This window comes from Mauremys reevesii, linkage group 8, assembly GCF_016161935.1.
Source record: "Mauremys reevesii isolate NIE-2019 linkage group 8, ASM1616193v1, whole genome shotgun sequence".
Classification (NCBI taxonomy): Eukaryota; Metazoa; Chordata; order Testudines; family Geoemydidae; genus Mauremys; species Mauremys reevesii.
Genome location: NC_052630.1, coordinates 43,770,650 through 43,798,463, shown reverse-complemented (window position 1 = coordinate 43,798,463; position 27,814 = coordinate 43,770,650). Strand labels below are relative to the sequence as shown.

Below are 27,814 nucleotides of genomic sequence, written 5' to 3'. Positions count from 1 at the left end.
CTGTCCTGGAGGTTGAGACCATAAGTCTTATATGCAAACCTTGCCACACACTTCTTCCTCCAGAACTGGTTACTGCCATGAAGTTTTCTTGGGGATTGCACTTGAAGACCACTCATACTTCACCTCTTCCAGAAGGGTCCATTTAGTAGAACTTCTCACAGGCCGCAGATTATGGTTGATTTCCAAGTGCACATCAAGGTGTTCACAGCTCAAAACAGAGCTCCTCTTTGGGCGGCTGGCTGCCTCGGCGTGTGAGTCTGAGGACCTGGGGCTGATGGGGTGCCGTTCTCAGGCAGGTTTCCCCTGTGTTAGAACACAAGGCTCCCTGCTGGGGGTGGCAGAGGGTGACACTGTTGACCTACAGGGCACACTACCAAACCTATTTTCTCACGCTCTTCCCAGTGGGGACCGGGGGTGGAAGAGAGAGGAAGGCTCAGCCGAGGGGACGATGCCCTGAAGTGCTCAGTGGTGCTGGGGACTGTGAGCTGTAGCAGCGCACAGCGTCTAGGGCCCAGAGGGATTACGGCCACCATCTAGTCTGACCTGTACGGCACAGGCCAGAGAGCGTCCCCAAGGCAATGGCTCGCACCAATCGGCCAGAGAAACACTGTACTGAGAGCCGGGCGGGTGATTCCAGGGCAGCCCTGAGGGAGCGGGTCAGTGCGGGTGTGGACCGGGGCTCTGTCCTTCACACCTGGCCCGCAGCGCCCTGACCTCAATGCTGAGACTCTTCCCGTAACCATCCGAAGAAGTGGGTATTCACCCACGAAAGCTCATGCTGCAAAACGTCTGTTAGTCTATAAGGTGCCACAGGATTCTTTGCTGCCATTGCCCGTTAGTCACCTCACCCATTATTTTCAATGGGGATGAAGCCAAGTTGCCCTCGGTTAAGATGGCCGCCCTTTCCCGCGAGCGCCTCCAAAGTACAGGGCGGCCACCCCGGCCCTAGTAAAGTTGGCTGCCATCTGCCAGGATTTGCAATGTGGCTGAAGACTCCAAGGAGATGGCGGTTGCCCCGAGGGGCGGACTACGAAAGTCTTTCCCCTCCAGCGCCGCCCTCATAGAGCCATAGAGACGCCCCGCCCGCGCAGATAGAGCGTCCGTTCCAAGAAGCGGCGCGGGCGGGGGGCCAAGGTTACCGGCGCAAAGCCAAGCCGCGCTTCCTCCCTGGCCATAGAGGAGCCGGCGGAGTCGGACAGAGCGTCTCCCAGCCCGGCCATAGAGTGGCTGCCGGCCGTCGCCGGCTGGGGGGCATTTCGCCATTTTAGAGGAGAGCGGGCGGAGGCCGAGCCGAGGCCAGGTACTGGGGGAACCGGGGCCCTGGGGCTGTCTCCGGCGCCCCGTTGGCGTTAGCGGGCGGCTGTGAAGCTGCTGTGCCCGGGGGTAGGTGGAAGCCCCCGCGCTCCCCATGTTGGTGGGGTGGGAACAGGCCCCCGGGGTGTCACATTGCAGACAGGAGCATTAGCTCCTTAGGCGCAGAGCGCGGAGCCGCCCCTCACCTCCCTGGTGGCCAGGCCTGGAGGAGGGAGGTTGGCTTGAGATAAGAATCAATTCCCTGCTCTACTACAGACTGGGTGTATGATCTGGGGCGTCCTTCAGTCTCTCTGGGCCTCCATGCCCCACCTGGAATTGCCTTTCCTCACCTCACAGGGGGATAAGCTCAATAATAACAATCCTTAGCCTTTATGTAGCGTTCTTCATCATCTCAAAGCACTTTACAAAAGTGGTCAGTAGCTTTTACAGATGGGGAAACTGAGGCAGAGAGTGGGGAAGCGACTTGCCCGAGGTCACCCAGCAGGCCTTTGGCAGAACTGGGACTTGAACCCAGGGCTCCTGAGTGCTTGTGCTGCTTAGATACCAGTGTGATGGGGGTCATATAAGCAGGTAAATGGAAGGAAGCTCCTCCATCTGTAGAGGGTAAAGGGGCAGGTAAGTGTGTGAATGGGGCGGGACAGTGCTGCAACCACCTCCTGCTACTTTTGGTTGCTCAGCCTGAGATACCTTGAGCCTGACTTTCAGAAGTGCTGCACTTGCACAAATGCTTCTGGGAGCTGCAGGCACTCAGTATCTGAGAATCCAGCCATGTTTCAAATTAGGAACCCAAACGTAGGCCTTCAAAGTTTTGTTGGCATAGCTGTGTCAGTCAGGGGTGTGGTGGTTTTGGTTTGTTTTGCTGATATAGTTAGGCTGGCAAAAGTCTTGAGTAGATGCCGTTATACAGACCAAAAAGTCCTTTTGAAAGTATAATATGTTTCATTTGAGGAATCACTATAAGCTATAGCAACAAAAGAACTCCTCCTAGGGCAGCTTATCCTAGCAAGACTGGCCAGTATAACTGTACCTGTATAGTTATACTAGCAAACCCTTTCTAGTCTAGACAAGGCCACAGTTGATATGTCTGGAAATGTTGGCCTTAAGCTTTCTGAGTCATCCCTTTCTGGTAATTGTGAGTCATGGTAGTGAACCTTTATATTTAACACAGCAACTGGTGCTCTATAAAAGATTCATTTATCTACTTCTGGGCACTATTGTGAGTCCTAAGTAAATAGTGTTTGTAAAGTGGTACATAAGGGTAAATAGTGTTAGGACTAGTCAGGGGAAGAGGTGGAAATAGAATTCAGGACATACACCTCTACCTCAATATAACGCTGTCCTCGGGAGCCGAAAAATCTTACCGCCTTATAAGTGAAACCGCGTTATATCGAACTTGATTTGACCACGTTGTATCTGAATTTGTGTTATAACGGGGTAGAGGTTTACTTAGGAACTCTGCACAGGCTTGTCCTCTGTTTGAGCTTTATAAAGTACAAGTCAGGGCTACGTGTGCTTCCTAGATCCCTGAAGTTGGTATGTGTTCAGAACACCAAGAAATATCCTTATACTGTAAATACCTGAAAACAGCACTTGAGAACTAAATAGTCCTCACCAAAACAGGCTGGAGGCAGTTGTTGTAGAGACTATTAATAACAAAGAAGGGTTGGACAGACTGTTGGAACAAATGTGGCCTTACTAATCTGAATGGTTTTATTTTTTTTTTGACTCTGCATAACTCCAAAACATTTCCATCCTGGACCCTGTATCTCCTGAAAAATTCTGCCTTCCTATAAATTAATTCCTGTGCAATTTCCAGTAGATTAGATAGATTTGGCAAAGTTACTGTCAAAATCTAGTTTGGTGAAAGTCTTGCTTCAGTCTTAATCCTGGAGAGACTAGAATTTCTCCCTAAACTGCAATTAATTGATTGGCTTTTTGGTTTGTCCCCCCCCCCCCTTTAAAAGCTTTGTAATGAGAGTTAATGTCTGAGCGGCATGCTACTAGGATGCTGGAACATGGCCAGTGCATATTGTTTCTGTGTACAATATCCTATTGCAGTTGCTTGTCCCTGAATTGTCTTGACCTGTGTTTGACTACAGTTCTTTGTTCTCTCACTGCTGCTTGTTTATAAGTTATTGTTTGTTACGTCAAATCATGTAATTGTTGTTTACCAGCTATGTAGGTAACAAAATTCACATGCTCTGTACAGTGACTCAGCTAAGTCTCTTAAAGATGACGATAATATCAGTGTTTGTGTGTAACTTGTCGATAACACTACATAGTAAATAGGCTGGGAGTTTTTTCCTTTGTAAAGAAATTAAAAGATTTAAAAAAAAAAAAAGATACATGTAGCCTCTCTTCAAACTCCAGTGTCAGTGTGTAACTTTGTCTTTTATGCAAAGCTCTCTCCAAATAGTGAAGTTTTTAATTTTGGTGGGAAAGCAGCTATTCACTAGAGTAACACCAATAATACCGGTAATATTCCTTGCTTGCTGTCCCCATGACTTATTCTGCAGGTCTATGATTGTCAGCATAGTAGTATTCAAGGCATGTGAATGGCACTGTAAAATTAACTAGGTAAAACAAAAATTCTGTAGTAATTAGCTGTTGGGAATCTGTGTGATAAATGTGAGAGAACAGAAGAGATCGGTGCAACTTGCTGAGCTTGCCGTGCTTCTTACAAGAAGATGTGTGAGACATTCCCATGGTGTTATCTGGACTGGTGATCTGCTAAGTCACTCCAATCCTCGATTCAGGGTGCCAGCCTTAACCTGCTCTGCTGTGAGAACCCCCACTCCCAGGCTGTTCGTGCACAGCCTCTAGCATGTAAGCTGCTCCAGCTACATGAGTGAGCACTTTTGGCCAGCTGCTGCTTGGATTGTGCAACCGAATGACACTAGCCAAAATCTCCGGTTTCAGACACAACCCTAGGAACCTCCATCTTGCAGTGTCCAGTTATGTCTGCTGAACGCTGCAAGCTTATATGAGTTGATCAATTTAACAAAGGCTAGTTATCCCAAGGGGCATCTCTGACCTGCTTCAACCCAAACGCACTGCTTCAGGTAGAATAAACAAACAAATTTATCAACTACTGTCAAGGCTGATTCCCCACTCTGGCACTTCGAGTTCAGAAGGTGGAGTCCCACAAGGATTCTAAAATTTAATACTGGCCACTCCAGGCTTGTATTAAACTCCTAAGGTTACAGCTTCTCTCTGACCTTGGATTGGTAAATGCTGCCACCACCCAAGGGCAGAACCCCTTTGAAATCCCAGGAAGGCGCACATGGGAATTCCTTCCTGTGGGGTACCCTCAAGCCAGGCTGTCCCCTTTGGTAAGCGTTTCAGTTGCTTGGTGGTTGTGTCTGTAGATGGAGGTGGAAGAGAGCGAGCACGACAAGCATCTCTCCCTTTTATCATGTTCTTTCTTTCCCCTCTTGACTTTGCGCCCGCGCGCCCCCCCCCCTTTCAGGGTCAGGTGAGCATTACTTAATCATAGTTCCAAACTGACCAAGGGAAGGAGGGTGACTCACTCTTTGTTGCCTAGGCCAGTGTCCTTTGTTCCTGTGAGGCTGGGCTGGGTTTGTCTCATAAGTGCTTTTGAGGTGTGAACTGCCCCTCTGCTCCTGGAGAGTTTTGCCTGGGCTTGTTTTAAGCCCTGAGGACACATTTTCAGCCTCACAACTACATACATGAAATTACAACCTATAAGATTACTATAACAACAGTGCTCAGTGCATCATGAGCCTTCCAAAGACATCCAACATGACAAACTTTGCATTGGATACCAGGCCATCATATTATAAGGATGAACATGGGGGTGCAGTGTTCCTCTGAGGTACAGAGCGTCACAATGTGGGTTTTTTTTTGTTTGGTACAATATAGCCAGTCCTTTCTATTTTATTTCTTCTAAGTAGGTGTCTCACATTTGAATTAACTTACCTCAGTGAATAACGCAGGCCAATATCCACCTGCAGAAGAGGCTGTTGCAGCCAGAATCAGGTTTCCCACTTTAACAGATTGTATCTAGATGGCTAGCTAGAGACTTCTGACCATTCAGTGCTTCAGCTACATTTATTATGACCAGGGCAAACAGCCTTTTGCTGTGGTTCAGCTGCTGTCCTGAAACTGACGTTGGTGTGACTGGTAAATGATTAGTAAATGCCCATGCTGTAGCAGCATCCCCATCCTTTTATAGTAAAGCTTCTCATAGGAACCACAGTGTTCACTCCAGTGCCCTGGCCAAATTCCATCCTGGGTAGTTCCATTCTGTCTCCTGAAAGTCTCCCTGTCATTTCAATTAGGCACAGGATTCTTCTTCCCTGCATAACAGTTTATAATGAGAAGTGTTGCTAGGGGCTCTCAAACAGCTGCCACCTTCACTCTGGGTGGCTGTGTTTTCTTGCTGGGTGTAGGGTTTCTTGCATGCTCTGCAAAGCCCTTTGGAATCCTTCAGGGTGAAAGATGCTCTAAAAATACATCTCTGTTGGGTGTGGTGAATAATTATTTTCAATTAATGCAAAACTATTCTAGCATGCTGGCTGGAAATTCCACTAATCATCATGCAAATAATTAATTAGGCAGAGGTGTCTTGTTGCTTGGAAAACATAAATGATGGATTGAAATCAATCTACGCTGACATGGTGGGGTTGGAAAACCAAGAGCTCTCCCTTCCCACCTGTGGGTGTGTAGTGGGCACTGGGGCATTGTGTTTTCTTCCCTCTCCTTCAGTCAGGTGCAGAGCTGCCATGGGAAACACCACCAGCGATCGATTGTCTGGGGAACGTCATGGCTCCAAATCTCACCGCTCTGATGGAGCCAGTAGCACCCATTCCACGAAGGATCATCCCCACAAGATCATGGTGGGCAGCACTGATGACCCCAATGTTTTCAGCACCCTTGACTCCAAGGTATGGGCTGGCCTCTCTGTCCCATTCCCCATCCTTACAGAATCATAACCAATGATGCAGGTCACTATATTGGCAGCTCTGCTGAGCTCACTTTCTAGCAGATCTGAGTCAGACATTTGTGGGGTTTGTTTGTTTTTATTTGGAAGTGCCTAATTGCCCTATGGTGTGTACAATAAACCTCACTACAGTCAATGCCTAGGGGTGATACAGTGTGTACAGAACGTCCCTAGTCAAAGGGTATCAGGAAAAGGGGCCCATTTAGAAGAAAGTCCAGAGAATGGAGTGAGAAGAGGACACAGCACAAAGGCTGTCATTTGGCTTGGATAGAGAAGCCAGGAAATGACTTGGGCACGTCCTCAGCTGGATTAAATTCTCTTAGCTCCGTTGTCTGAAGTGGAGCAATAATAATGTAATGCCAGCTGCAGTTCTGCGTCTTAGACTTCAGAGTCTAGGGGAAAAGGGAGTCATCCTCGTATTGAAGGTAGTGCATAGATCAAGGAAGGTGAGACTAGAGGCATTTGGATACTACAACAAGGAGAGCTGTGTAATTGCCTAGCTCCATGATGTTGCAAAAGGGGTTTTGTGACTTGGACACAGACATTGTTGGTGATGGCAATGGAGAGGAGGAGTGAAGCAGAGAGGAAGTCAAAGCACTGGAGTAGTAGATACCAAGTGGAGGGGAGTGGGTGGACAACAATTGGGTAATCTGTGATGCATTGTGGAGCTAGAAAATCCATGCTGCTCCTGCTCTGATGTGTGCTGAAGAGCTATGGGAGAACAATGTGACTGGAGAGCCAGCCCTGATCCCTGCTGTATCTGCACGTTGGCTAGGCGGTAGGATGGCTCTTGTTTTCTTCATGCAGCTTGCTGGGGAGAAGGAGTTTATGTCATGGCAGCATGATCTGGAAGAGTCAGTAAAGCCTTCACAGCAGGCTCGTCCCACTGTCATTCGCTGGGCTGATGGAGGCAAGGAGGTCTTCATCTCTGGGTCCTTCAACAACTGGAGTGCCAAGATCCCACTCATCAAAAGGTATTTCCTCTCTCTGGGAAGCCTTTGCATATGCAAGTCACAATAACTTGAGGAAGAGGAGTGATATAAAACACATTGGTTAAATAATTTATTTAACCACTTCCCTCTACTAGATTTCTCACTGTTCTTTGGTTCCGTGTTCCTTAGCTGAAGTACTGACTCGCGAATTATTATGGTTTTATTAGCCAAAATAGCTTTGAAAAACAACAAAATTACAGCAAGTGAAATAAAGTTGGTAATAACGTCTACAGTGTCAAAAACTGAACTCCTTTTGAGATGTTGCTGTCTTCAAGAAGTAATAAATCAGTTCAGTTAATTCAAGGGCTTAGTCTTGGTAACAAAAACGTGCTAACTTTCCCAGTTCTATACTAATCTGGGCAGGTGATTTTGGTGTCAACATGGAACTACAGATCCTTAAATATCCAAGCAAATTCCAAGCATATCTGCCAGTGGAATTATGAGACTGCTTGTGGCAGTCCAGTGTGTGATGTTGATTCAGGTTGTGTGTGAATGTACAGGGATAGCATGGGACAGATGTGGGTGGGTGTGAGTGGGATAGGACTGGTCTGTGATGTGTTGAGATGTCTCTCGATGCAGAGTGTCTCTTAGCTTAGCACAGTGGTTCTCAACCAGGGGTACACGTATCCCTGAGGGTATGCAGAGGTCTTCCAGGGGGTACATCAACTCATGTAGATATTTGTCTAGTTGCACAACAGGCTACATAAAAAGCACTAGTGAAGTCAGTGCAAACTAAAATTTCATACGGACAATGACTTGTTTCTACTGCTATATACTGTACACAGAAATGTAAGTACAATATTTATATTCCAATTAATTTATTTTATAATTGTATGTAAAACTGAGAATGTAAGCAATTTTTCGGTAACAGTGTGCTGTGACACTTGTATTTTTATGTCTGAATTTTGTAAGCAAGTCATTTTTGTGAGGTGAAACTTGGGGGTACTCAAGGAAAATCGGACTCCTGAAAGGGGTACAGTAGTCTGGGAAGGTTAATTCTGTCTGCAGGAATTCTGTCTGTGCTCTCCAAAGCAGTACTGTGTGAGATGAACTCAGGCACTAGACTCAGGCTCGAACTATCTAGGACTGGTGCTGTGTCCGGTGACCCTGTGGAAGAGCAACCTCTGTGATGCTGTTTCTGTAACAACACTGTGTCCTGTTCTCCTCTCTCTCCTTTCAGCCACAATGACTTTGTTGCTATTCTGGACCTGCCCGAGGGCGAGCACCAATACAAGTTTTTTGTGGATGGCCAGTGGGTTCATGACCCTTCCGAGGTAACTCTCATCTGTTTTCTCTCCCCAGAGACTCAGTGAGTGCTCCTCTTAGGCTCAGTACGCTGCCTCAGCACTGCGGATATGCAGTGTGCACCCCATGCCCTAGGCTGGTTCAGCCTCTCCTCCCTGCTTCCCTTGTAACATTTTCTCCCCTTGGCTAGGATTGTACAGCACCAGCAGCCCTCCCCCTGCTTTGATTGGTGCGGCACTGATTGCCCCTCCCTATAATCTGGTAACATGTTGAGGCTGTTTCACCCCATAAGCATTTCTGTGCATGTAGCTAATGGAATAGCTCTGTGAGCCTCTCTGCCTCCATCGCTTGATTCCATGTCCCAGGCCCTTGCTTCCCAGGACTAGCATTACAGCTGATTCCTCTCTATGGCCTTGACTCCCTCATGCAGTGGTCTAGGTTTGAAATGAAAATTAAGGCATTTTTTTCTTTAACACTGTCTGGGTGAAGATGCAGAGATCAGGAAGGGATTGGTGGGCATTGTGGGGTGAGGAGAGGGGTAGGGATGGGAAATAAGATACCAGTTCCACTGACTTATCCCTCCCGGGGCCTAGCTCTATGCTCAAACAGACCATGTAATCCTACTTAGAACATCATCTGGTGACCCTCAACAGTGTTAAAAGGGGCGGCTGGGGACCAGAATTCCTTTAAGCCAATTTCAGTATAACCAGCCAGACTAGGGCATCTGGTTCCCTTAATCTCCTCGCTCAGATGTGATGCCTGCAGCTGATAAAGGGGCAACCTGACAAGCATAGTAATCTAGTTTCCTGCAGGTAGGAGGATGGGCCTACAGAAGAGGATTATTAAAGCAGAGTGTGGGGGTGGAGTTGCATAGATTGCCCAAAATTGAGAGTCATTGGAAACGAATGGGTGTGAACAGTGAGAAAATACTAATGAGGCGTGCCTGTGAGCCTGTGTTCAGATAAGAGTCTGAAACTTCTGTATCCCGGAGTCTAGCAGGGCATTCTTCAACATAGTGTCTCTTGAGCCTTGGGCAGCTCTTGTGGTTTATCTGCTCTACCTCTGCCTCTTGGTTTGACACGGATGGGTGGCGTATGTGCTACTGTAGCAGGGGGATAGAAGAATGGAGATGTGTGATTGTCCATGTGCAGGTGCGGGAGAGAAGGCTGGGAAAAGTGTGGGCTTGGCCACGCTTGCGGATGTAGAGTGCTGGTAGTTAAACCAGTCTTCGGAAAACGCTGCCATGTGTTTACACTGTCAGCTGCAAGCGCACTGGCGTGGCCACATTAGCAGCTCTTGCAATGCCACAAAGAGCAGTGCATTGTGGTAGCTATCCAGGGTGCAAGTGGCTGCAACATGCTTTTTAAATGCGGGAGGGTGAAGTGTGACAGGGAGTGTGTTGTGTATATGTGTGGGGAGAGACAGTGTGTTTTGGGGGGCAGAGAGCGTGTCAGCATGCTATCTTGTAAATTCAGACAGCAGCAGACCTTCCCCCTCTTCCTCTCCCCCCTCCTCCCACAACAGCAGCATTCCACTTAATGGTTTGCTTTGTCCCAGAGCAGATAAGCATGCAGGCTGTCAGAAACAGAGCTTTGAAAGGGGATATCTGCATGCCTGCAGCCGATTTCAAAACAATGAGAAGAGTGGCCACTTGACTTCAGGGGATTATGGGACATTTCTGGAGACCAGTCACAGTGCAGTAATGCAACACCTCATCCACACTGATGCCTGGGCGTTTCAGCTAGGGCGCAGCAAGTTTTATGCTTCTCGTGGAGGTGGATTACCAGGAGCGCTCCAGCTGCAGTGTTCAGGTGCTCTACGTGCCTTGCCAGTGTGGACACCTCAGGAGTTAGGGCGCCTGGGACTGCTTTAATGTGCTCTAACTTGCAAGTGTAGCCAAGCCCTGTGAGTGTGATTGTGTCAGTGGGAAGAGGATGTAGGTAGGTCACTGTCTTCACTTTTCATTTCAGCCTGTGGTCACCAGCCAAATGGGCACCATTAACAATCTGATTCACGTCAAGAAGTCTGACTTCGAGGTATTTGATGCATTAAAGGTGGATTCTCTGGAGAGCTCAGAGACTTCGTGTCGAGGTACATTTCTCATGGCTCTCAGTGCGTGCTGACATTGACTGTGACACGTGCCCCTTTCCTCCTTCGAGACTTGCTCAAAGCTCCTATGACACTGATTGCACTGAAGGGGATTGAGCCCCTTGAGTTGGAACTCCAGCTGACAGCTGGGTGGGTGCCTGACACACAGCTGTGAGGAGTAGTGTTTGTTGTTATATTGCACCATTGCCCAAGGACCCAGTGCTGTGCAATGCACACACTAATGTCCCCTCTCTGAAGAGCTTGCTGTCTGAGTGCCTTGTAAGTGTGAGTGATTTAGTTGTCTGATCTGAGCCTTGTAAGTGTGAATGGGGGTCAGTTGTGTGAAGGCGCTGAAGTGCCAGAGTTTTTTAAAACTGAAATCTAACATGCTAGATTTGCCAATTTTAAGCGTTCTAGCCAGTGTTGGAATGGAATTTAATTAGGATAACCCCTATTTAGTGAGTCCAGGGAGCACTGGTTTACTACTTTTATCACTTTTACCTTGGACAGTTTACTAATTCACCCAGAACCACATAAATGGACAATCAATAGTTTATTGACAAACTGTAGGTACAAGCAATAATTTAGGCATGTACTGAACACAAAATACGCATGCAGTCATGTAATTAACATAAACCAGGGCGAGAGCCTGTAGCTATACCAAGGAACAATACAAATCACCAAGATTTCTTACATTTACTGACAATCATCAGTTATCAATTCTTTAGTCCCTGTAATACATGATCATGCTTCTGGGACTTCTCCAAGGAGTACGGGTGCGCTAGTCCTAGGGCACACCGTGGTCACGGCTATTGGAATTGTTTGGTATGAGGGGTACTAGTTTAAAATATCAAGAACAATTGCCTGAAGTTGTTTTAAGTCTCTTGGGCCAATTTGTGGAGTTGACAAAGGAGAATATACATAAAACATTAGTTAGTTAAATGCCAAAATATAGTTACTTGAGGTCTCACTAAAAAGAATGTGGCCCCAACAAGGTAACTCTGTTATTTATGCTAATGAGCAGAAAGAAATACAGTCCCTGAAATACAACCTCATGACTTCTTAGTCCATAATCCTGGGATCAGGGGGAGACTTTTTCATGCTGCTGGTCTGTGTCCGTAGCGCTTCTGGATTCTGCAGCTTCTTTGTGGGTTTAGTCAACTGCTTTGCTTTGTCCTGTAACCCTGGAGAGGGGCGTGGGGGAAACTGTCTACAGGGTACAGTGAGCTTTGGGTACTATGACTGGGATCCTAGTGGGGGCCAGCTATTGTCACTCAATTAGGGTGAACTGCAAAAAATGGGGCAGCCAAACCCCAAAAAGCTGGCGGATATTCCAATACTTAGATTCACCAAGCCAGCATAGAACAGCTTCTTTATTACCTTACTGGTTACTCCGAAGTGCAAACAACACAGTTCCCTTAAAGTGACCCAGCCTGAGGCCTCCATCCAGGTTCCCACGTCAGATATGATGAAAATTTCTGTAAATCTTATTTCATCATATAAAAGAAAAGGTTTTACCAATCCCAAAGGATTGGACACATTACCTCCCAGGTTAATGAATGTTTCAGATCTTACCCAAATACACACTACAGCCAATTCTTATTAACTAAACTAAAATTGATTAAAAAACGAGAGTATGGTTAAAAGAGCAACATACATACAGACATGACTTCAATTCATTGAGGTGCAGATTCATAGCAGAGATGGTGAGCTTCATAGTTGCAAAGAGTTCTTTTAGAATAGTTCATAGGTTATAGTTTAATGTCCAAATCTCATATTCAGAGCATACCAGTATAACTGGGACCTCAGTCTTGCGACTGGAACTTCTCCTGATGAAACCTAAGCAGATCTGAGATGACAGAATCAGGACCCAAGGATCTTTTATACAATTTCATGGCCTCTTTGACAAATTGGGATTTCCTTGGGGAACAAAAGGTAATTAGAATGGTTTCAGAGTAGCAGCGTTGTTAGTCTGTATCCGCAAAAAGAACAGGAGTACTTGTGGCACCTTAGAGACTAACAAATTTATTTCAGCATAAGCTTTCGTGGCCTACATCCGAAGAAGTGGGCTGTAGCCCACGAAAGCTTATGCTGAAATAAATTTGTTAGTCTCTAAGGTGCCACAAGTACTCCTGTTCTTTTTTGGTAATTAGAATGACTTTGAAGGAGGTCCATCACCGGTACTTAGCTATACGGGCCAGTCTTTGTGCTCAGATTTCAGCTCTTGGTTTCTCTGCCTCTGTTGGTATCCAGTAGGTGGTGTCTGTGCATAACAAATATCTTCAATCTCTTTCTTGTCGGAGGCTCTTTGTTTGATTCATTTCAAATAGTGCATTTCTGTACTAACCCAGACTATTAAATGGAATCTCTCCTTCTTTAAGCTATTTCATTTAATATTCCAAAGTTACACCTTGGTGAGTTGTTATCTACTTTTTTGGTCACAAGCTTCCTAGCTGATTTCAATTTGTGTTCTACACTCATCTCCGGTTCTTAATTTCCAATTAGATGGGAGTTCTCACCACATGCAAATCATGAGAATTTCATGTCTAGGAACTCTCTTTTCCTGGGAATTGTGCAATTCAACCTTTAGTTTGATTGAAGCTCCCAACAAGATGTCCCCCTGTGGTGATGTGCATATTGATTCCCATGCTCTATTGCTCCATGAGGAGGCTCCAGTTTGGGATGTGCATAGGGGTGCATGGTGGTAATCCTGGTCGCTGTGGAGACGAGGGAGAAAAGGGTGATTGCTTCCTAGTTAGGCAAGCAGAGAGAGGGCTGTAATAACCTATTATCAATATATATTCAAGGCATGTTTGACATCTATACATCTTACAACCTGCTGGGACCAGAAGCTTCCATTGTGCAAGCAACTGGCTAGTTTAGTATCAGAGTTAATTGTTCTAGTAGTAAGCTGTGTAGAAAACCTTCCACTTTCTTTCTGCTCACGTTGCAGCAAAGATGACTAGGTTACCTCCCCAGATGCCAGCTGTGGTAGGTTGACCTGGAATCGCTGACTGGTAATTCAGTCATGCATCAGGGAGTCCTGTAGCAGCGAACCATGTCGATCATTTGAGAAGCCCCTCTGCTGCTGCTGATACATCTTATACAGCAGTGGTTTTCAAACTTTTTTTTCTGGGGATTCAGTTGAAGAAAACTGTTGATGCCTGTGACCCAATGGGGTTTGGGATGTAGGAGGGGCTCAGGGCTCTGGACTGGGGGTGCAGGCTCTGGCGTGGGGCCAGAGATGAAGGGCTTGGGGTGCAGGAAGGGGTTCCGGGTTTGGGGGGCTCAGGGCTGGGGCAGGGAGTTGAGGTGTGGGAGGGGGGGTCAGGGCTCTGGGCTGGGGCAGGTGGTTGAGGTGCAGGGAGGGCTCTGGATTTGGGAGGGCTCAGGGCTGGGGCAGGGAATTGAGGCGCAGCGTTGGGGTGCAGACTTGCCGCTGGCGGGTCCCACTCAGTGACGCAGTGGAAGGCTAAGGCAGGCTTCCTGCCTGTCCTGGCACCATGGACTGCGCTGCACCCTGGAAGCAACCAGCAGCAGGTCTGGTTCCTAGGTGGAAGTGCGACTCTCGCCCACAGGCACCGCCCCTCCGCCACATCCCCCGGCCAATGGGAGTGCTGAGCCCCATAGCCCCCCTGCCTAGAAGCCGGACCCACTGCTGGCTGCTTCCGGGGCACAGCACAATGTCAGAACAGCTAGGGACTAGCCTGCCTCAGCTGGGCAGCACTGCCGACGGGACTTTTAATGTCCCGGTTGGTGGTGCTGACCCAGAGCAAGTCAACCCAGTGCCTTGTGTGCCGCGACCCACAATTTGAAAAACACCGTTATATACAGAGGCTTGTGCTAGAGTGGGAAATAAGACAGTGCAGTGTGACTCTCAAATAACCCCTTAGTGTGGTCTTGGCACCTAGATGTATTGCCTTTGGAAGCCACTGCTTGCAGAAGGTGTTGCCAAGGCTATGGAGCTGAGATATTCTGTTGCACACATCTGCTCTCTTGGACTTGCAGCCCAGTGCCAATCTAGGGTTAATTAAAGAAGCCAGTGCTGGAAAGACCCTGCTGGGTCGCTCTAGTTGACACTTTCCTTCACATCTTCTTGGTATTTTGTAGACCTGTCTAGCTCCCCGCCAGGACTCTATGGTCAGGAAATGTATGTGTATCGACCGGAGGAGCGCTTCAAATCTCCACCCATCCTCCCTCCTCACCTCCTCCAAGTCATTCTCAACAAGGACACCAACATCTCTGTGAGTAGCCGCCTCTCCCGCTGAGTGAGCACGTAGCTGGGTGTGGAGCAAGCAGGGGAGTTTGGGCTGAGTGCTAACAGGCTCTGCAGTAAGAGCGAAGGTGGCCAGAGGGTGCCCCCCAGAGTTCTACATCATGTCCTGCTGCACTCCTACCTGTATGGCCTGAGAGCATCATGGATCTCAGCATGCAGTACTCCAGGGGTTCTCAGACTTCATTGCACCGCAACCACCTTCTGACAACAAAAATTACTACACGACCCCCAGGATGGGGGACCGAAGCCTAAGCCTGCCTGAGCCCAGCTACCCCGGGCTGGGGGGGTAAAGCCCAAGGGCTTTAACCCCAGGTGGGGAGCCCGTAAACTGAGCCCCGCAACCTAGGGTGGTGGGGCTTGGGCTTGGGCCCCAGCAAGTCTAATGCCAGCCCTGGTGACCCCATTAAAATGGGGTTGCGACCCACTTTGGGGTCCTGACCCACCGTTTGAGAACCGCTGCAATACTCCCATCTCGATCCAAGCACACAGCCCTCGCTGTGTGCTGGTCAAAGCAGGCTGTACCTCTGCTCTCTGTTGGCTCCTTGCTCTCTCTGGTGCAAAGCCTGGGCTCCATCCTTGCTCTAGTCAGTAGAACATGGCTAAAATCCAGAGCGTAAGTCTAACGTCCACTGAAATGACTGATCCGCGCACACCCTAGAATGGCCTGGGGTGGTATTTGTGAGTTGTTTCCGCCTGGAGAGCCTGTCTGTGGCTGCTGCTCCCAGGTCCCATTTGCCTCTGTAGACTGACCCTTCTCCTTGTTCCAGTGTGACCCAGCTCTTCTACCGGAGCCCAACCATGTCATGCTCAACCACCTCTATGCACTCTCCATTAAGGTAAGTGATGGTCACACGGTGAGTTACCTGCTTCACCTCTGAGGGCCTAAGAGAGGCTACTGCCTTTATGATCTTCCCTTGCTGCTACGGGGTGTTGTGATGTGTGGCCTGGAAGTCTATGCAGCAATGAAACAGATGCGCAGCTTGAGCCAGCTACAACGGGAAACCCTGGAAGGCCCTGACTGCTCCCTGCTGGCCTTGGGGAATGTTTTCACTAATGTCTCTGAGAACAGCGCTTCTCTGGGGCAAGAGCAGCACCTTCAAACACTGCTCTGCCTGCCTGCCCAGCTCAGACTCACATGGGCTCTGCTGTCTTCCTGAACTCCCCAGCCCCTCCCACTGGTCCCAGTTGCCCGTTGGCCCCTGCTCATTGCAGCCTGCAGGTGCTGTGCTTCGCTCTCACTTCCATTGATACCTGTAGTCCCCACCGCAAAGTGCAGGATGTGCTGAACAGAGCCAGTCAGAAAAGGTATTTCCAGAGACTCCATTTGGGATGAACCGATACAGAATGTTTTGGGCAGCTCTCGGGAGGGTCTTGTCTGTCCCACCCTCACCGGAGCTTGCAGGGGAGGCAGAGCAGCCTGGCGCTCTGCCTTTGCACCCCCTATGGGGAGGTAGGGAGACCTGCCTGTGTTTAGTTAAATCGGTAACAGATTCAGCCAGACTCGCTGTGCTAATCGGCATTTTCCCAGAACGTGGAGTTTTTGTTGGAAAACTTCAGACAGCTCTAGTGCCAGATGCTGCTGCTGCCTTCCATCTTGCCCAGAGCACTGCTACCAGGCCCTCCTGTCATCCACAGCTTCCTTGCATGGCCGTCAGGATCTAGCTTGGAATTTACCTCCGGGGACTTGTCTCTGCTTGTCTTTCTGTGCTGCTCTCGGATTCCTCTGCTCTTCTAGCACTGACCTTTCTCTCTGCCTTCCCGCAGTCCAGCCTGCACAAGAGCAGTCTCTGCAGCTGCTGGTGCTAGCAACAGCTCCCTGTTCTCTGTCTCAGTGACTCTCCTCATCTCAGATCTTGGCTAGGAGCTCTCTCTCCCTCCCTTCCCCTTACTACATCAGTGTAACTGTGCCGGCACTGTGAAGTATCCTGGGGCCGTGGTGCATCTATGATCCGCACCACTAACACTCTGCTGTGTTCTCTTGCAGGACGGCGTGATGGTGCTCAGTGCCACTCATCGCTACAAGAAGAAGTATGTCACCACTCTGCTGTACAAGCCCATCTGATCGTGTGTCTCACCGCGTAGCACACGAGGAATGCCATGTTGTCTGCACGCACTAGGCGACAGGCCTACAAAGAAGTGGTGGTTGGCTCTAGCTGAACGTGGCAGGGGTGGAAGGGGATGAGCCCAGCCCTGCTGGGTGTCTGAGCTATTCCCTCTGTATTCTGTTGGTGAGATTTGATTTGACCCTTTCATAGCCTCCCTCTTTGGGGGCCTCTGGCTTTGCTGAGTTCCCTGGCTTGGTCTATTGCCTGCCAGCCTGGCTCCCCATGGGGGAGTCACAGCAGGGAAGCTCTTCCCCAGCCCCTCTGCTTGTAAGGGCTTTGGCCAGTGCCTGTGGTGGGGCAGAGCCATGTCACTCTCCCTGTGTACCCCACGCCAAGGCTCTCTAGAATGGCCTGCTTCAGGGCAGAGTGCAGGGGGTGGCTGCACCTGAGCTCTGCAGGCCTGGGCTGGCTTCCTACCCCCTGCGCTCAGCTGACAGGACTGGAATGTGCACATGGCTCCCCTGAGCAGAGACCAGGGTTAGTCGTTTCCCCCACCACCACCCACACTCACTGCATTGGAGGGTTGGTCCCAACCAACACTCTCACTCACACTCTCTATCCTGCCCGCCTCAGGCATCGACACCCCCAGCATTCAGCTTGAGCTGTGGGCCTAGGCTCCAGCATGCTGAGCCTGGACTTCTGTGGGGCCAAGAGGTGAGAATTTCCCAGGTTTAGGCCACAGCAAAATGGCTCCGTGCTGCCCTCCCCTGGCCAGTGCAGCATAGAAACTGCTGCTGTGATGGAGCAATTAGCGCCCCTACTGTCTGAGAGGAAGAGCCTGAGCTGCTGAGATGTCTGTCACTTAGAGGCTGGGTGCTCTCTCTCTCCTGCTGTGGGCCTGCTCCAGCGCCTGTGCGGGGCAAGGGAAAGGCTCCTGCCGTGTCACTGGCCTTTGCACCAGCTCTCACCAGTCTGGGTATTTTGTGGGAAGAACTGCAGTGCTAGTGCCTGGTCTCCCAGCTTGCCCAGCAGCTGCCAGGGCTGCTCTGTCTGGGCAGGGGGCTCTCACATGCACTGGGGTTCTTGGCCTGGTAGCTGATCTCACTGTTGAGATGACAAAGTCTCCTGCCCCAGTGCACTGAAGTGGCTGGTTCTGTCTTGGCTAAGAGCTTTCTCAGGGTCTCAGTGCAAGGTTCTGCCATTGTCTCAGGCTGGGCTCCGCAGCACTCACTGGCTCTGCAGCCCTTCTCTGTGGGGGGAGCACTAGTGGCTGAGCTCAGCCTTCCTGGGTCACTTGTCCTGAGGAATGTTTAGTGAGTGCCACTGTCGCAAGCCCTTTGGGCTAAGCCTCTGCCAGGTTCAGCTCTTAGCTTGCGGGTGGGGAGGGGGCATTGCCATTGTATGCAATTGCACTTTACCAGGCACAAGGAGAGCACTGGCTCCCCCTCCTGCCGGAGTGCCTGCGGGGGCAGGGGTTGCGCTGTGCAATGGCGAGATGAACACGGCTGTGCATGCTCCGCTGGACCCTGGAAGGGCTGCAGATGCCTGGAGCTGAGCAGCCGGCTGCCTGGGTGGGAGGCCAAACTGGACAAGCAGCAGCAGCTTCTGCCCAGCCCAGTGAAACCAGCATGACCATGGTGCTCACTGACCAAGAGGGAAACTTCTGCTCGGAGGTGAAAAGGAGGCAGGGCCAAGCCCGTCCTTCTGGGGCAGCTGCCTCTTCCCTGGTGGTGTGGGGAGGACTCGGCCCTGAGGGCTTGCTGACAGGTCAGCCTGGCACTGCTCCAGCGCTGGGAAGGGCGGGCACTGGCTCTAGGCTGTGGATTAGTTACTGCTCTCTGTGCTGCGGGGCCCGGCTAGAGCTGTTAGCATGACTCGCACAGCAGAGGCTCCTGCCATTGTTAGGGCTGGTGCCTCTAGCATGTAGGAGAGGTGCCGGGTGCCTCAGACCATGCCAAGAGCCAGAGGGTCAGCTTGCTCCCTGCTAACCGCCCCTGTGAGGAGCAGAGGGCCAAGCTGAGGCAATGCTGCCACGCCCTATGGGACTGCTGCCTCTAAGGTGGAAAGCCCAGAGTCTGGGTGCTGTGGCCGCTTGCCTGCCTGCCTGGTGAGCGTGGCTCTGCGGCCAGGCATTGGGGCTCAGCTAAAGGAAAGGGCTTGGACCAGGACATGCTGGGCACTGGCTCCCATTGCCAGCCCCTCACAGTCCCCAGTCCTGGAGGCAGGGGGGTGAAGAGGGGCAGGTCTCCTGGTGCTTGGGTCACACACTCAGGAGAGGTCAGCCTGCTGTGAGGGGGAAGCAGCTGAGCCCCTTGTCCTGGCCCAGGGCTGGAGCCCAGCAAAGGAAGGCAGTGAGTGGATCACACCGTGCTGCACAGCTGGGGGCTGCACTTCAGTTCCCTGCATCCTGTGCAGGGATGGTGGAATCCCCAGCATCAAGCTGAAGGCACCCACTGGCCCCTGTCCTGCCCTGCAGAAGCAGCAGGTGCAAAAGCCCCAGGAAGCCCTGCTGGTTCTGCTGTGGGTGCCTGTGCTGTAGCTCACGGCTGTGCTCTCCCATGGGAGCTGCAGCAGATGCACAGGGCTAGTAATGCTGGAGGGGGTGAGGGTAGCCTCAGCCAGCCCTTTCGGATAACAGCCTGCACAGCTGTTTACTGCTGAACACAACGGCTGTGGTGAGGGGGTTCTTGGACCTGGGGGCTCTTGTGCCCTGGGATGGGGCTACAGGCCTGGATTTGGGGGTAGGAAGGGCACCACAGGTGCCAGGCTCCCTTGCTGATTTGATGTAACTCATAAAGCCAGGCTAAGGCTTTGGCCAAAGCAATGTGACTAATAAAGTTTGTTACCGAGGCAGTGGGACCTCATCTGTGTTTGGCCGTGTCTGCATGCCAAGGAAGGGGCTGCACTGAGGACCCAGGCCAGCCATTTGTGTGGTTTGAGATGGCTGGCCCTGGGTGTGTCCAGTATCCAGGCTGGGGCTGCCCCTGTGACGCACGTGCCCCCCTCCGAGCATGGCCTTACTGAGGTGCTGCAGGGAGGCCAGGCTCATGGGAGGGCAGGTCACTGCAGGGGAAAGCCAGCCAGCCAGCTCTTCCCACTGGTGTCCTTGTTACAGTGAGGGTAGTGCACCCCCTCCCCATGGGAATGGCTTGGTGAGGCTGCCTGCCTCTCAGCAGCCTGCACTGTCAGAGCTGTGGGAGCAGCCTGGGTCCTAGTGGAAGGGAAGCTGGGATGCGGGGAGGCCAGCAGTGCTGACCTGCCACTATTAAGGTCCTTGGAGGCAAAGGACTACAGTAGCCAATAGGCAAAAAAAGTTTATTGGGGACCCCCTCCAGGAGGGAGTCCTGCATTTCTTACAACTTCATTTCTTCCCAACGTTAGAGCCACGTTGGCCCCATGGGAGGCCTGCCTTAGTCCAGGGCCCCACCACTCCCCCCTGGGTTACACTCAGTCACTATATACATAGCCTACAGCAGAGCCTCACCCCCGTCAAGGCTGGCCAAGCTGAGGGCCTTTCCAATGCCACTTTACAAATGACAGGTTTCAGAGTAGCAGCCGTGTTAGTCTGTATCCGCAAAAACACAGGAGTACAAATGGTTTCCCCCCAAAGCAGGCCTAAGCTGAGTGTGTCTCCCATCAGTGCCCCTAGGGGGCAGCAACAGTTCAGCTCTGGCTTACAGGGATTTGACACTTTGGTCATGTTGCCTCAGAAATTGCTTATCACCAAACAAATGGGTGAAGGTCCCAGCAGAGAAGGGTGAAAGTTGCCTGACCTCCCTGCAATGCACTGGTTCCAGCATGAAGGACTTGCAGGCAAAGCCATGCTGTATTGGCAAGCAGCAGAAACAAGTGCTGCTCTCCAGGGCTCGTTTTTCCCAGAGCAGGGTGCATAGAGCCTACCACCCCTACGTTACAGCTGCATTAATAACCCTGTGCGGGAGGAAACCAGCTCACAAGCAAGATGCTGCAGGCCACTGCACAGTCTGCCGCTTGCATGGACTCAGCAGCTGGCTGGAGGCCACCTGCCCTATCTCCCTGGCACGGGCGGTGGCAGAGTACCGGTCTAACGCACATGCATGGCTGTAAGGTTCCACAGCAGAGAGCGTGGCAGCAGGATGATGGGCCATGCTAGGGGATGGTGAGATCACTGGGAAAGCAGCTTCACCAGTTACCCTGGCTACAGTTCCTAGCAGTTTAAGGGTGATTAATCAAACGAGCATGGCTCCCTGGCAGTGTAGTACCAGAGAAGGCTGGTGCTAGCCCAGGGGCCAAGCCTAATGCAGTCTACGGCTAGCTTCCATGCAGAGGGGTTCAGCGCCAGAGCCACGCACCCAGCACAGGCTCGCTGTGGGGGCACAGCAGTTCTTGCTGAGCCCTGCCCAGGAGCTGTTTCAGCCAGGCTTGGTGCTCAGGAGCTGGGAAAGTGGACAAAGCAGGGCCAGCTCTGGTCCTGCCATTTTAGGGTGTCTGGGCGGCTCCTCTTCCTTCTGTGCTCCTGCTGGGCCGGGATCACATGGCTCGGGTGCTGGGACAAGCCCACTGAGATTTCCCCTGGAAAGAAAGCACAAGCCAAGCTGAGGATGAGGAGCAGTCACTAACCCCCCTCCCCCACCCTCATGCCACTGGGGACTGGGAGCCCAGAAAGGCTGGCATGGCAAACCAGCACCACTGTAGCAGCTGGCAGCACTGGGCCTGCTGCAGCATCATAGGCACAAGAGGAAGGGGCACCAGACTGGATGGAGGGCAGGGACAAGGGGACCCTCCAGAGCAGTACCTGGGACACTCCTGCAGGCTGACTGTGCTTCCCCAAGCAGCCCCCAGCCGTTAATGCCCTGCCAGCTCTCCCCTTCATCCAGCCACTCACCCTGCTGCAGCCAGCACTCCCCACAGCCTTGCAAGTGCTGCCATTTTGGGACAGCGGGCAGCTCTGCACCTGGCGGCCACAGAGGAGCAGCAGCACCAGCATCAGGCTGAGCTGCCTCCAATTCCCTGGCCAGCCACCCAGCTATTTGCCCAGCAGGCAGAAGCCCCTCCCCCCCAGTTCCCTGCAGGAACATGGATGCATATATGAGGCAGGGGTGCCCACCCCCAGACACAGCCCGCACACAAGAGGGGCAGGACCCTTCCCACTAGGAGCTCCACAATCAGAGGCTTGCGGTGGGCAGTAGGGGCTCCGTGCGTCATGCCAAGCCAGGCCACACACATCCCTGTCAGTGATGGCAGTATAGCATTCAGGCCTGTATATGTGCCTGAGAAGGAATTTTGGGTTCTTTTTGACTGTTACTCTTATATCCTTACTAACATATGTGAACAAAGCCACTGTGTGTTGCCTCTGCCCACAGCCAGATGGCGTTTATAGCATAATGAGCAAAGATAAGGACTAGAAGTAAAGTGTTGGTGAGAGTTTAATATAGGAGCGTACAACTGAAGGCAGCCTGCTCCTCTCCCAAGCTAAGGTCAACCAACCCGTCGGGAGGAGGGGGTGGGGTAGGAAGGTGTAAGAAACACTAGACCCCAAAGAAATGGTGACCCTGGCCAGAGCACCACCTCACTCCCTACCCAAGAGGCGGTACTGAAGCCCCCAGACTCAACTCTCCAAAATGGAACATGATGATATATTGTAAGGGGGGGGGGGGGGAAACAGGGGTGCGCACTACAGGTATAATTAAGCCTGCTATGGGAGGGGGCACAAGGAAAAAGCCTTACGGGTGTACACAGCTGTGGGTATGCTTGCTGGGTAACCCCAATAAACATCACATTGCCTGCACTTTGGACTCTGGCCTTCTGCTTTCTGTCTGCATGAGAAGAACCAACGGAGGGCGAGGGGAAGCCCTAACAGCCCCTGCCCACTTGTCACCTCAATCCAGCCCCTCCCCAGCCCAAAGAGACATCTCCACCAGCGGGGGCTGCCAGGAGAACAGGGCTTCCTCTAGAGCTTCCAGCAGCTGCTAGGCTCTGGGCCCTGCCCATGGCAGAGCTGGCCTGGGGCTGCAGGCATCCCCGCCCTTGGAGCTGGGCAAGGACAGAGGCTCTGCCAGTTCCCTCCCCCCAGTTTTGTGAACTAGTTACATGCAGTGTTGCCAATTTAGTGATTGTTTGGACATTTGAATTGAAACATTAATACTTTAAAAGCATATACAGTGTATGATAAAATACGTGTATCTGAAAAAGAATAGATTTGAGAAGTATGAACATAGACTACAGCTGTTGTTTTTATGACAGTGTCAGTGCATTCATTTCGGTGATGTTGGCCAACCTAATAATTTCAAATTATGATTTGTAAGCAAAGTCTAAATGAGCTCTCCCTGATGTGATGAGCTAGTGATGAGCTGGGGGCTGGGGGAAAGGCTTCAGGACAAGAATGGTTTTACATTCATACCTACTCTACCTAGGTAGCCAGCAAACAGAGCTGTGTTGCCCATGTGATAGATTTTGGCTGGGGTGGGTTACAAATCACTTGAATGCGGAAGGGGGTGGTAATGAAATGTTATTTTTATTGTATGAGTAAAGGGCAGTAGGACTGTACTTAGCCTGTGCTGATTGAGGGCATCGAGAGAGGGTGGGGACAGGTGTTTTGCTTGATGGTCTGCCTGAGTCACATGTAGTATTTGACCTCCCCCTCTCCCCTGTTTAAAGATAGAGGTTCCATAGAGAGTCTTTTGGTTTGTTAAGTGACCACTAGAGCTGAAATCACTGATAAGCAGATCTAATTGCTTAGACCTGCTGTAGGACAGTGTTTCTGTGGAAAAGACAGCCCAGCCTGCACTAGCAGCGAGGTTCCCCCACTGAGAGCTGGGTGGAACCTCAAGAGAGCAACAAGCAGAGGTCACAGTGGCAGGTGGCAGCAGAAGGTGACGATGCAGGGCCATTGGCAACAGAGTGATAGAGTGAACGGTGGCATAACGAGCAACAGTGGCCAGAGCAAATAGTGAGCAGCTGGAGGAACGAGCAAGGTGCCTTCTTGCCCCCAACCTGGGAGGTGAACTCATGTGAAAGCACCTCTGAACTCTGAGTCTCCACTGACCAAGGACAACACCAGTGAGTGTTAATGAGGCTGTTAAGAATGCTGGAGACACAACACAGTTCATGCGAACAAACATGGCTGTGGCATCATACTTTCTATTTAAGCAAGAGATACCACACACTACAAACTGGAGTCCAATGTTAAGTGCATTGTCACTTGTTCATCCTGAAGTTGAACACTGGTTCTAAACAAGACCAGCAAATACTCACTATCTTTCTGCAAGAAACTGAACTGACTGGCTAGAAGCATGTGGTGCAACTGTGAAAGACTCAACAGTTGAAAAAGTGAAGAACTCCTCTCTCACCACATTCCAAAAAATTGCATACATGGCTGATGATGCAAATGGGCATCAAGTATTAAGTCATTGTGTACGTCATCTTGATATCAGTGGTAGGCCAGTAGATGCATTTCTAGATGTTCAAGTTTTAGAAGACCCATCGGCTGCATCTGTGACAACCCACATCTTAGAAGAGTTAAATGCTTGTCAATTGGACTCCAAACAGATGGCTGCTTGCAGCTCCATCAGATGCACAAACTTCTCTGGAAGACATTGTGGAGTACAAGCTTTGCTCAGAGAAAAGTTTAACCCTAATCTCTCCTATACACACTGCAGAGGCCATCTACTCCAACTAGCGTGAGTACAAGCTCCAGACTCTTCAAAAGACATTAAAAAAAAGCTTTACATTGAATGTCTTCATTATATTCTTTTTTCAGCAAGAGTCCAAAAAGTCTGAATATCTTGGAAAATATAGAAGATACACTGGGACTGAAGTTCAAATTAGACCCTCTGGCTTTCTCATGAGCGATCCTTGGCTGTTGTCTTAAAATTACTCCAGCTGTTATTACTGGCTTTGGAAAGTATCTACCAAAATGGGATGGATCTAAGTAGTGAGGCTGGTGGATTACTTTTGCTACTACGTTCAGAGAAGACTATTGCCAGTCTCTTTCTTGTAAGTCTACTGTTGAAACCACTTGGGTCATTAAACAATGCCATCCAGGCATCTGCTACAACAGTAATAGATCTTTGTCCAGCAATAGAAGCTACATTTGGACCAATCAGAGAGCTATCAACTGAAAAAGTACTAGTAGAAGCAAAGACTTCAGTCCAGAAGTTAACTAATGAAGACATTTATATTTAATCCTTAAGTGAAGAGGACAAGAAGTGTTTGTTAAGACAACTGAAAAAGTACAGACTTGATTCTTAAAAATCTACAACAGTGACTTCTAGATTCTACTCACCCTCTACGTAGCTTTTACAGATCCCTGTCCTATAAAACACCGACAGTTGAGTGGAGTGAGGCACTATCAGCAATTGGGCTGCCATGTGCTCAGGGACAGAATAGAGAATTTGAACACAGAGTGGAATATCATACAAAGAATGAATGAAGATTTGACTTCAACTTCTTTTTTGTCATAACTAGTAACTCGACCTGATCTTTATGCTATATTTCCTGGGATGAAAGAACTAGGAATTCATCTCTTGCTACTACCAGTTACAACAGCTACAGTTGAGGGTTCTTTTTCATCATTGAATAGAATTTTGTGTTCTGAAAGAAAGTCGTCTTCTGCAACTGTTCATGTGAATGAATTAATGAACATATCAGTTGAAGGAATGGAAGTACCGGACACATGAGAAGCCACCAAAGATGAATGCGTTGCATTCAAGAAGTTCGTTAACAGAGTTGTGCAAAATTATAACAAGAAACCAAGAAGGATGTAGATATTGTGCTTCATAGAAGGCTTGAGTAGCCAACTTTAATTTGTGTGATGATTTAAAAAACATGAGTTTAATAAAATGGTCATAAAACATTTTTCAGTTTTTACTATGGTGCCATACAGCCCACCTTCGCCCTCATGGTCTCACCCATCATCGGCCCTGAAACACCTCCCCGCCCCATAAATTCAAACACCCCCCCACACACACACACAAAATTTCAATTCCTGCGGAAAACACTGGGCTCTGCCCAGCCAGGGCAGTTCAGCACTGCGCTGACAGTGCTTCTCGCTCCACAGCCTCAGCCCTGCCCACCCCACAGCCCTGGATGGCACCTGCCAGACCCTGCTCCCTGCCCGCGTGCCATGCAAGGGGGACAGGCCCCTGTGGCACTCTGCAGAGCAGCCCTGTTGCTCACAGGGGCACTAGCCTGGGCAATTACCTGCGCCGATGGAGGGAGGAGATTTGACAGAGGAGCCCTGGGGCTTGCTCTTCTGGAGAGACTCAGGAGAAAGAGAGAAATGGAGTGAGAGACCCCCCGAGGGATGGGATGAGACACCCCGCCCAAGGGACAGGGCAAGAGAGCGAACCCACCTGGAGATGGGGTAGGGGGAAGGACCCACTGCATGGGTAGGGGGAAAGGATGGTACAGAAAGGCAGAGCCCCTGCACCCCCCTCAGGCTCCACCCCTTTGGTCTACACCCCACCCCGACTCTCCATCCCCACCAGAGAGAGAGCTCTCATTCCCCCCCATTGGTTCTGCTCCCTTCTCCCTCCCTCCTCCCCCTCAGCCTGAGCTCAGCCCTATTGCCCTCCCCAGAGTCAGCTCAGAGCTAGGACCCTTCCCCCACAGTCAGGAACCCCCCTGCCAGCCTCAGCCTCCCTCTGCCTTGCCTTGGTGTTGCTCCTCCCGTGAGGAGCGGGGGGGCTCCCTGCCGAGTCCTGGTCCTAACTCACCTCCAGGTTTGTCCTTGCTTTCCTCAGCACGGCATGAGTTTGGGTCACTGCAACAGAGGCGGGGGAGGGGATCAGAGTGGGCACAGCTCCCTCCTGACCCCAGGGAGGGGGTATCAGAATTGGTGTCACTCCCCACAAACCAAACTGCAGGGGGTGGGGGCAGGGTCATTGCAGGATCCCCCAGAGCAGCAAACTCCAGCTGGCTCCAGCTACGTGAGCAGAGAGCAGCATAGCCAGGCCCGGCCCATGCTAGGCCTGTCTACTTACTGTGCCCCCCTACTCCAGCCTTATGGCCAGGGATCCAGCACAGACAGGACCCCAGCAATGCCAGGCCTTGCCCTGCTCAGAGCTGGCCAGTGGGCATAGCCCTCGAAGCTGGCTATGCCTGATGATGATCAGAGCAGGCGGGGGGGGGGGGGGAGAGGGAGGATGGGGGCAGCTGGCTACCAGGCACTGGTGGGGCCACTCTGCAGGGCCTGTTCATTATATTTGGATGGCAGTGGAGCCATGGCCCCTGCCACAGCATGGGGATGCCAGCCTGGTATGACTGACCTATGCCAGACAGCTGGGTGAAGGCAGGATGTTCCCAGCCCCCCAGTCGCAGACTCCATGGGGAGCCAAGTTCTGAGCCCTATCGGTAGCAGGTGCTGCTGTGTAATGATGGGTGGCAAGGGGAGTGGGGACACACTCTGTGCCCACCATTGCCATGGCTATGCTGTGATGTTATTGATATATTCTGGGACCATATAGAACATGGTTGCAACCAAGGTCCTGTAGTGGCACCAAATCTTTTGTAAAAGGGGGTCATATAAGGTGTCTAAGACCAGGTTATGGGTTGCTGGTTATGATTATGCTGTCTATATGTATGTATCATTTTGTAGTTGAAGTTATGAGTATTGGCTCTATACTGTCTGTATTTCAAAGTTGTGCTGTGCTTCTGGGAAACACCACAGACAAGTTGGTGTTAGCTCTGCCTAGCCTGCTTGATGGCCCATTAAGGACCATCAGCTACACAATTGACCCATTGAGAGAAGGCAGATACGCCTTGTAGCTCAGCAAAGTATGTAGGAACTTGCCCATGTGACTCCAGACTCCATTTTGCTGTAATTTTCCACAGTAAGAACAAAGAGGTGTTCTTACACCTGGAAAATACTATAAAAGGCTGATGCCTCATCTCCATCTTGTCTTCAGTCCTG

At 50.6% G+C, this 27,814-nt stretch overlaps 2 protein-coding genes across 19 annotated transcripts in view; one reads left to right on the top strand and one right to left on the bottom strand.

Moving 5' to 3' along the window:
• The first annotated feature begins 944 nt into the window (after positions 1 to 944).
• Positions 945 to 19,773, top strand: PRKAB2 (protein kinase AMP-activated non-catalytic subunit beta 2). 2 transcript variants are annotated; one of them, XM_039484697.1, is made up of 8 exons: positions 945 to 1,383; positions 6,043 to 6,221; positions 7,085 to 7,251; positions 8,450 to 8,543; positions 10,485 to 10,605; positions 14,713 to 14,846; positions 15,646 to 15,714; positions 16,863 to 19,773. In XM_039484697.1, exons 2-8 carry the CDS (start codon positions 6,060 to 6,062, stop codon positions 16,938 to 16,940), a joined length of 825 nt encoding a protein of 274 aa, XP_039340631.1. In that variant the 5' UTR covers positions 945 to 1,383; positions 6,043 to 6,059; the 3' UTR covers positions 16,941 to 19,773. The 2 variants fall into 2 exon arrangements, with proteins under 2 accessions (XP_039340631.1, XP_039340630.1); XM_039484696.1 differs by having other exon boundaries at positions 946 to 1,300.
• Positions 19,774 to 20,277: 504 nt separating this feature from the next.
• LOC120370264 (myomegalin-like) overlaps positions 20,278 to 27,814 on the bottom strand; it is a 163,678-nt gene continuing 156,141 nt past the window's right edge. For 7 of the 17 annotated variants that reach the window (XM_039484673.1, XM_039484674.1, XM_039484677.1 and 4 more), the window contains 3 exons: positions 26,619 to 26,665; positions 26,104 to 26,164; positions 20,280 to 21,474 (listed from right to left, as the gene is read on the bottom strand). In XM_039484673.1, the coding sequence (XP_039340607.1) occupies positions 21,332 to 21,474; positions 26,104 to 26,164; positions 26,619 to 26,665 (251 nt within the window). In that variant the 3' untranslated portion in view covers positions 20,280 to 21,331. Of the gene's footprint in view, positions 21,475 to 26,103; positions 26,165 to 26,618; positions 26,666 to 27,814 lie in introns of all 17 variants that reach the window. The other 10 variants (XM_039484680.1, XM_039484685.1, XM_039484688.1 and 7 more) reach the window with 5 other exon arrangements.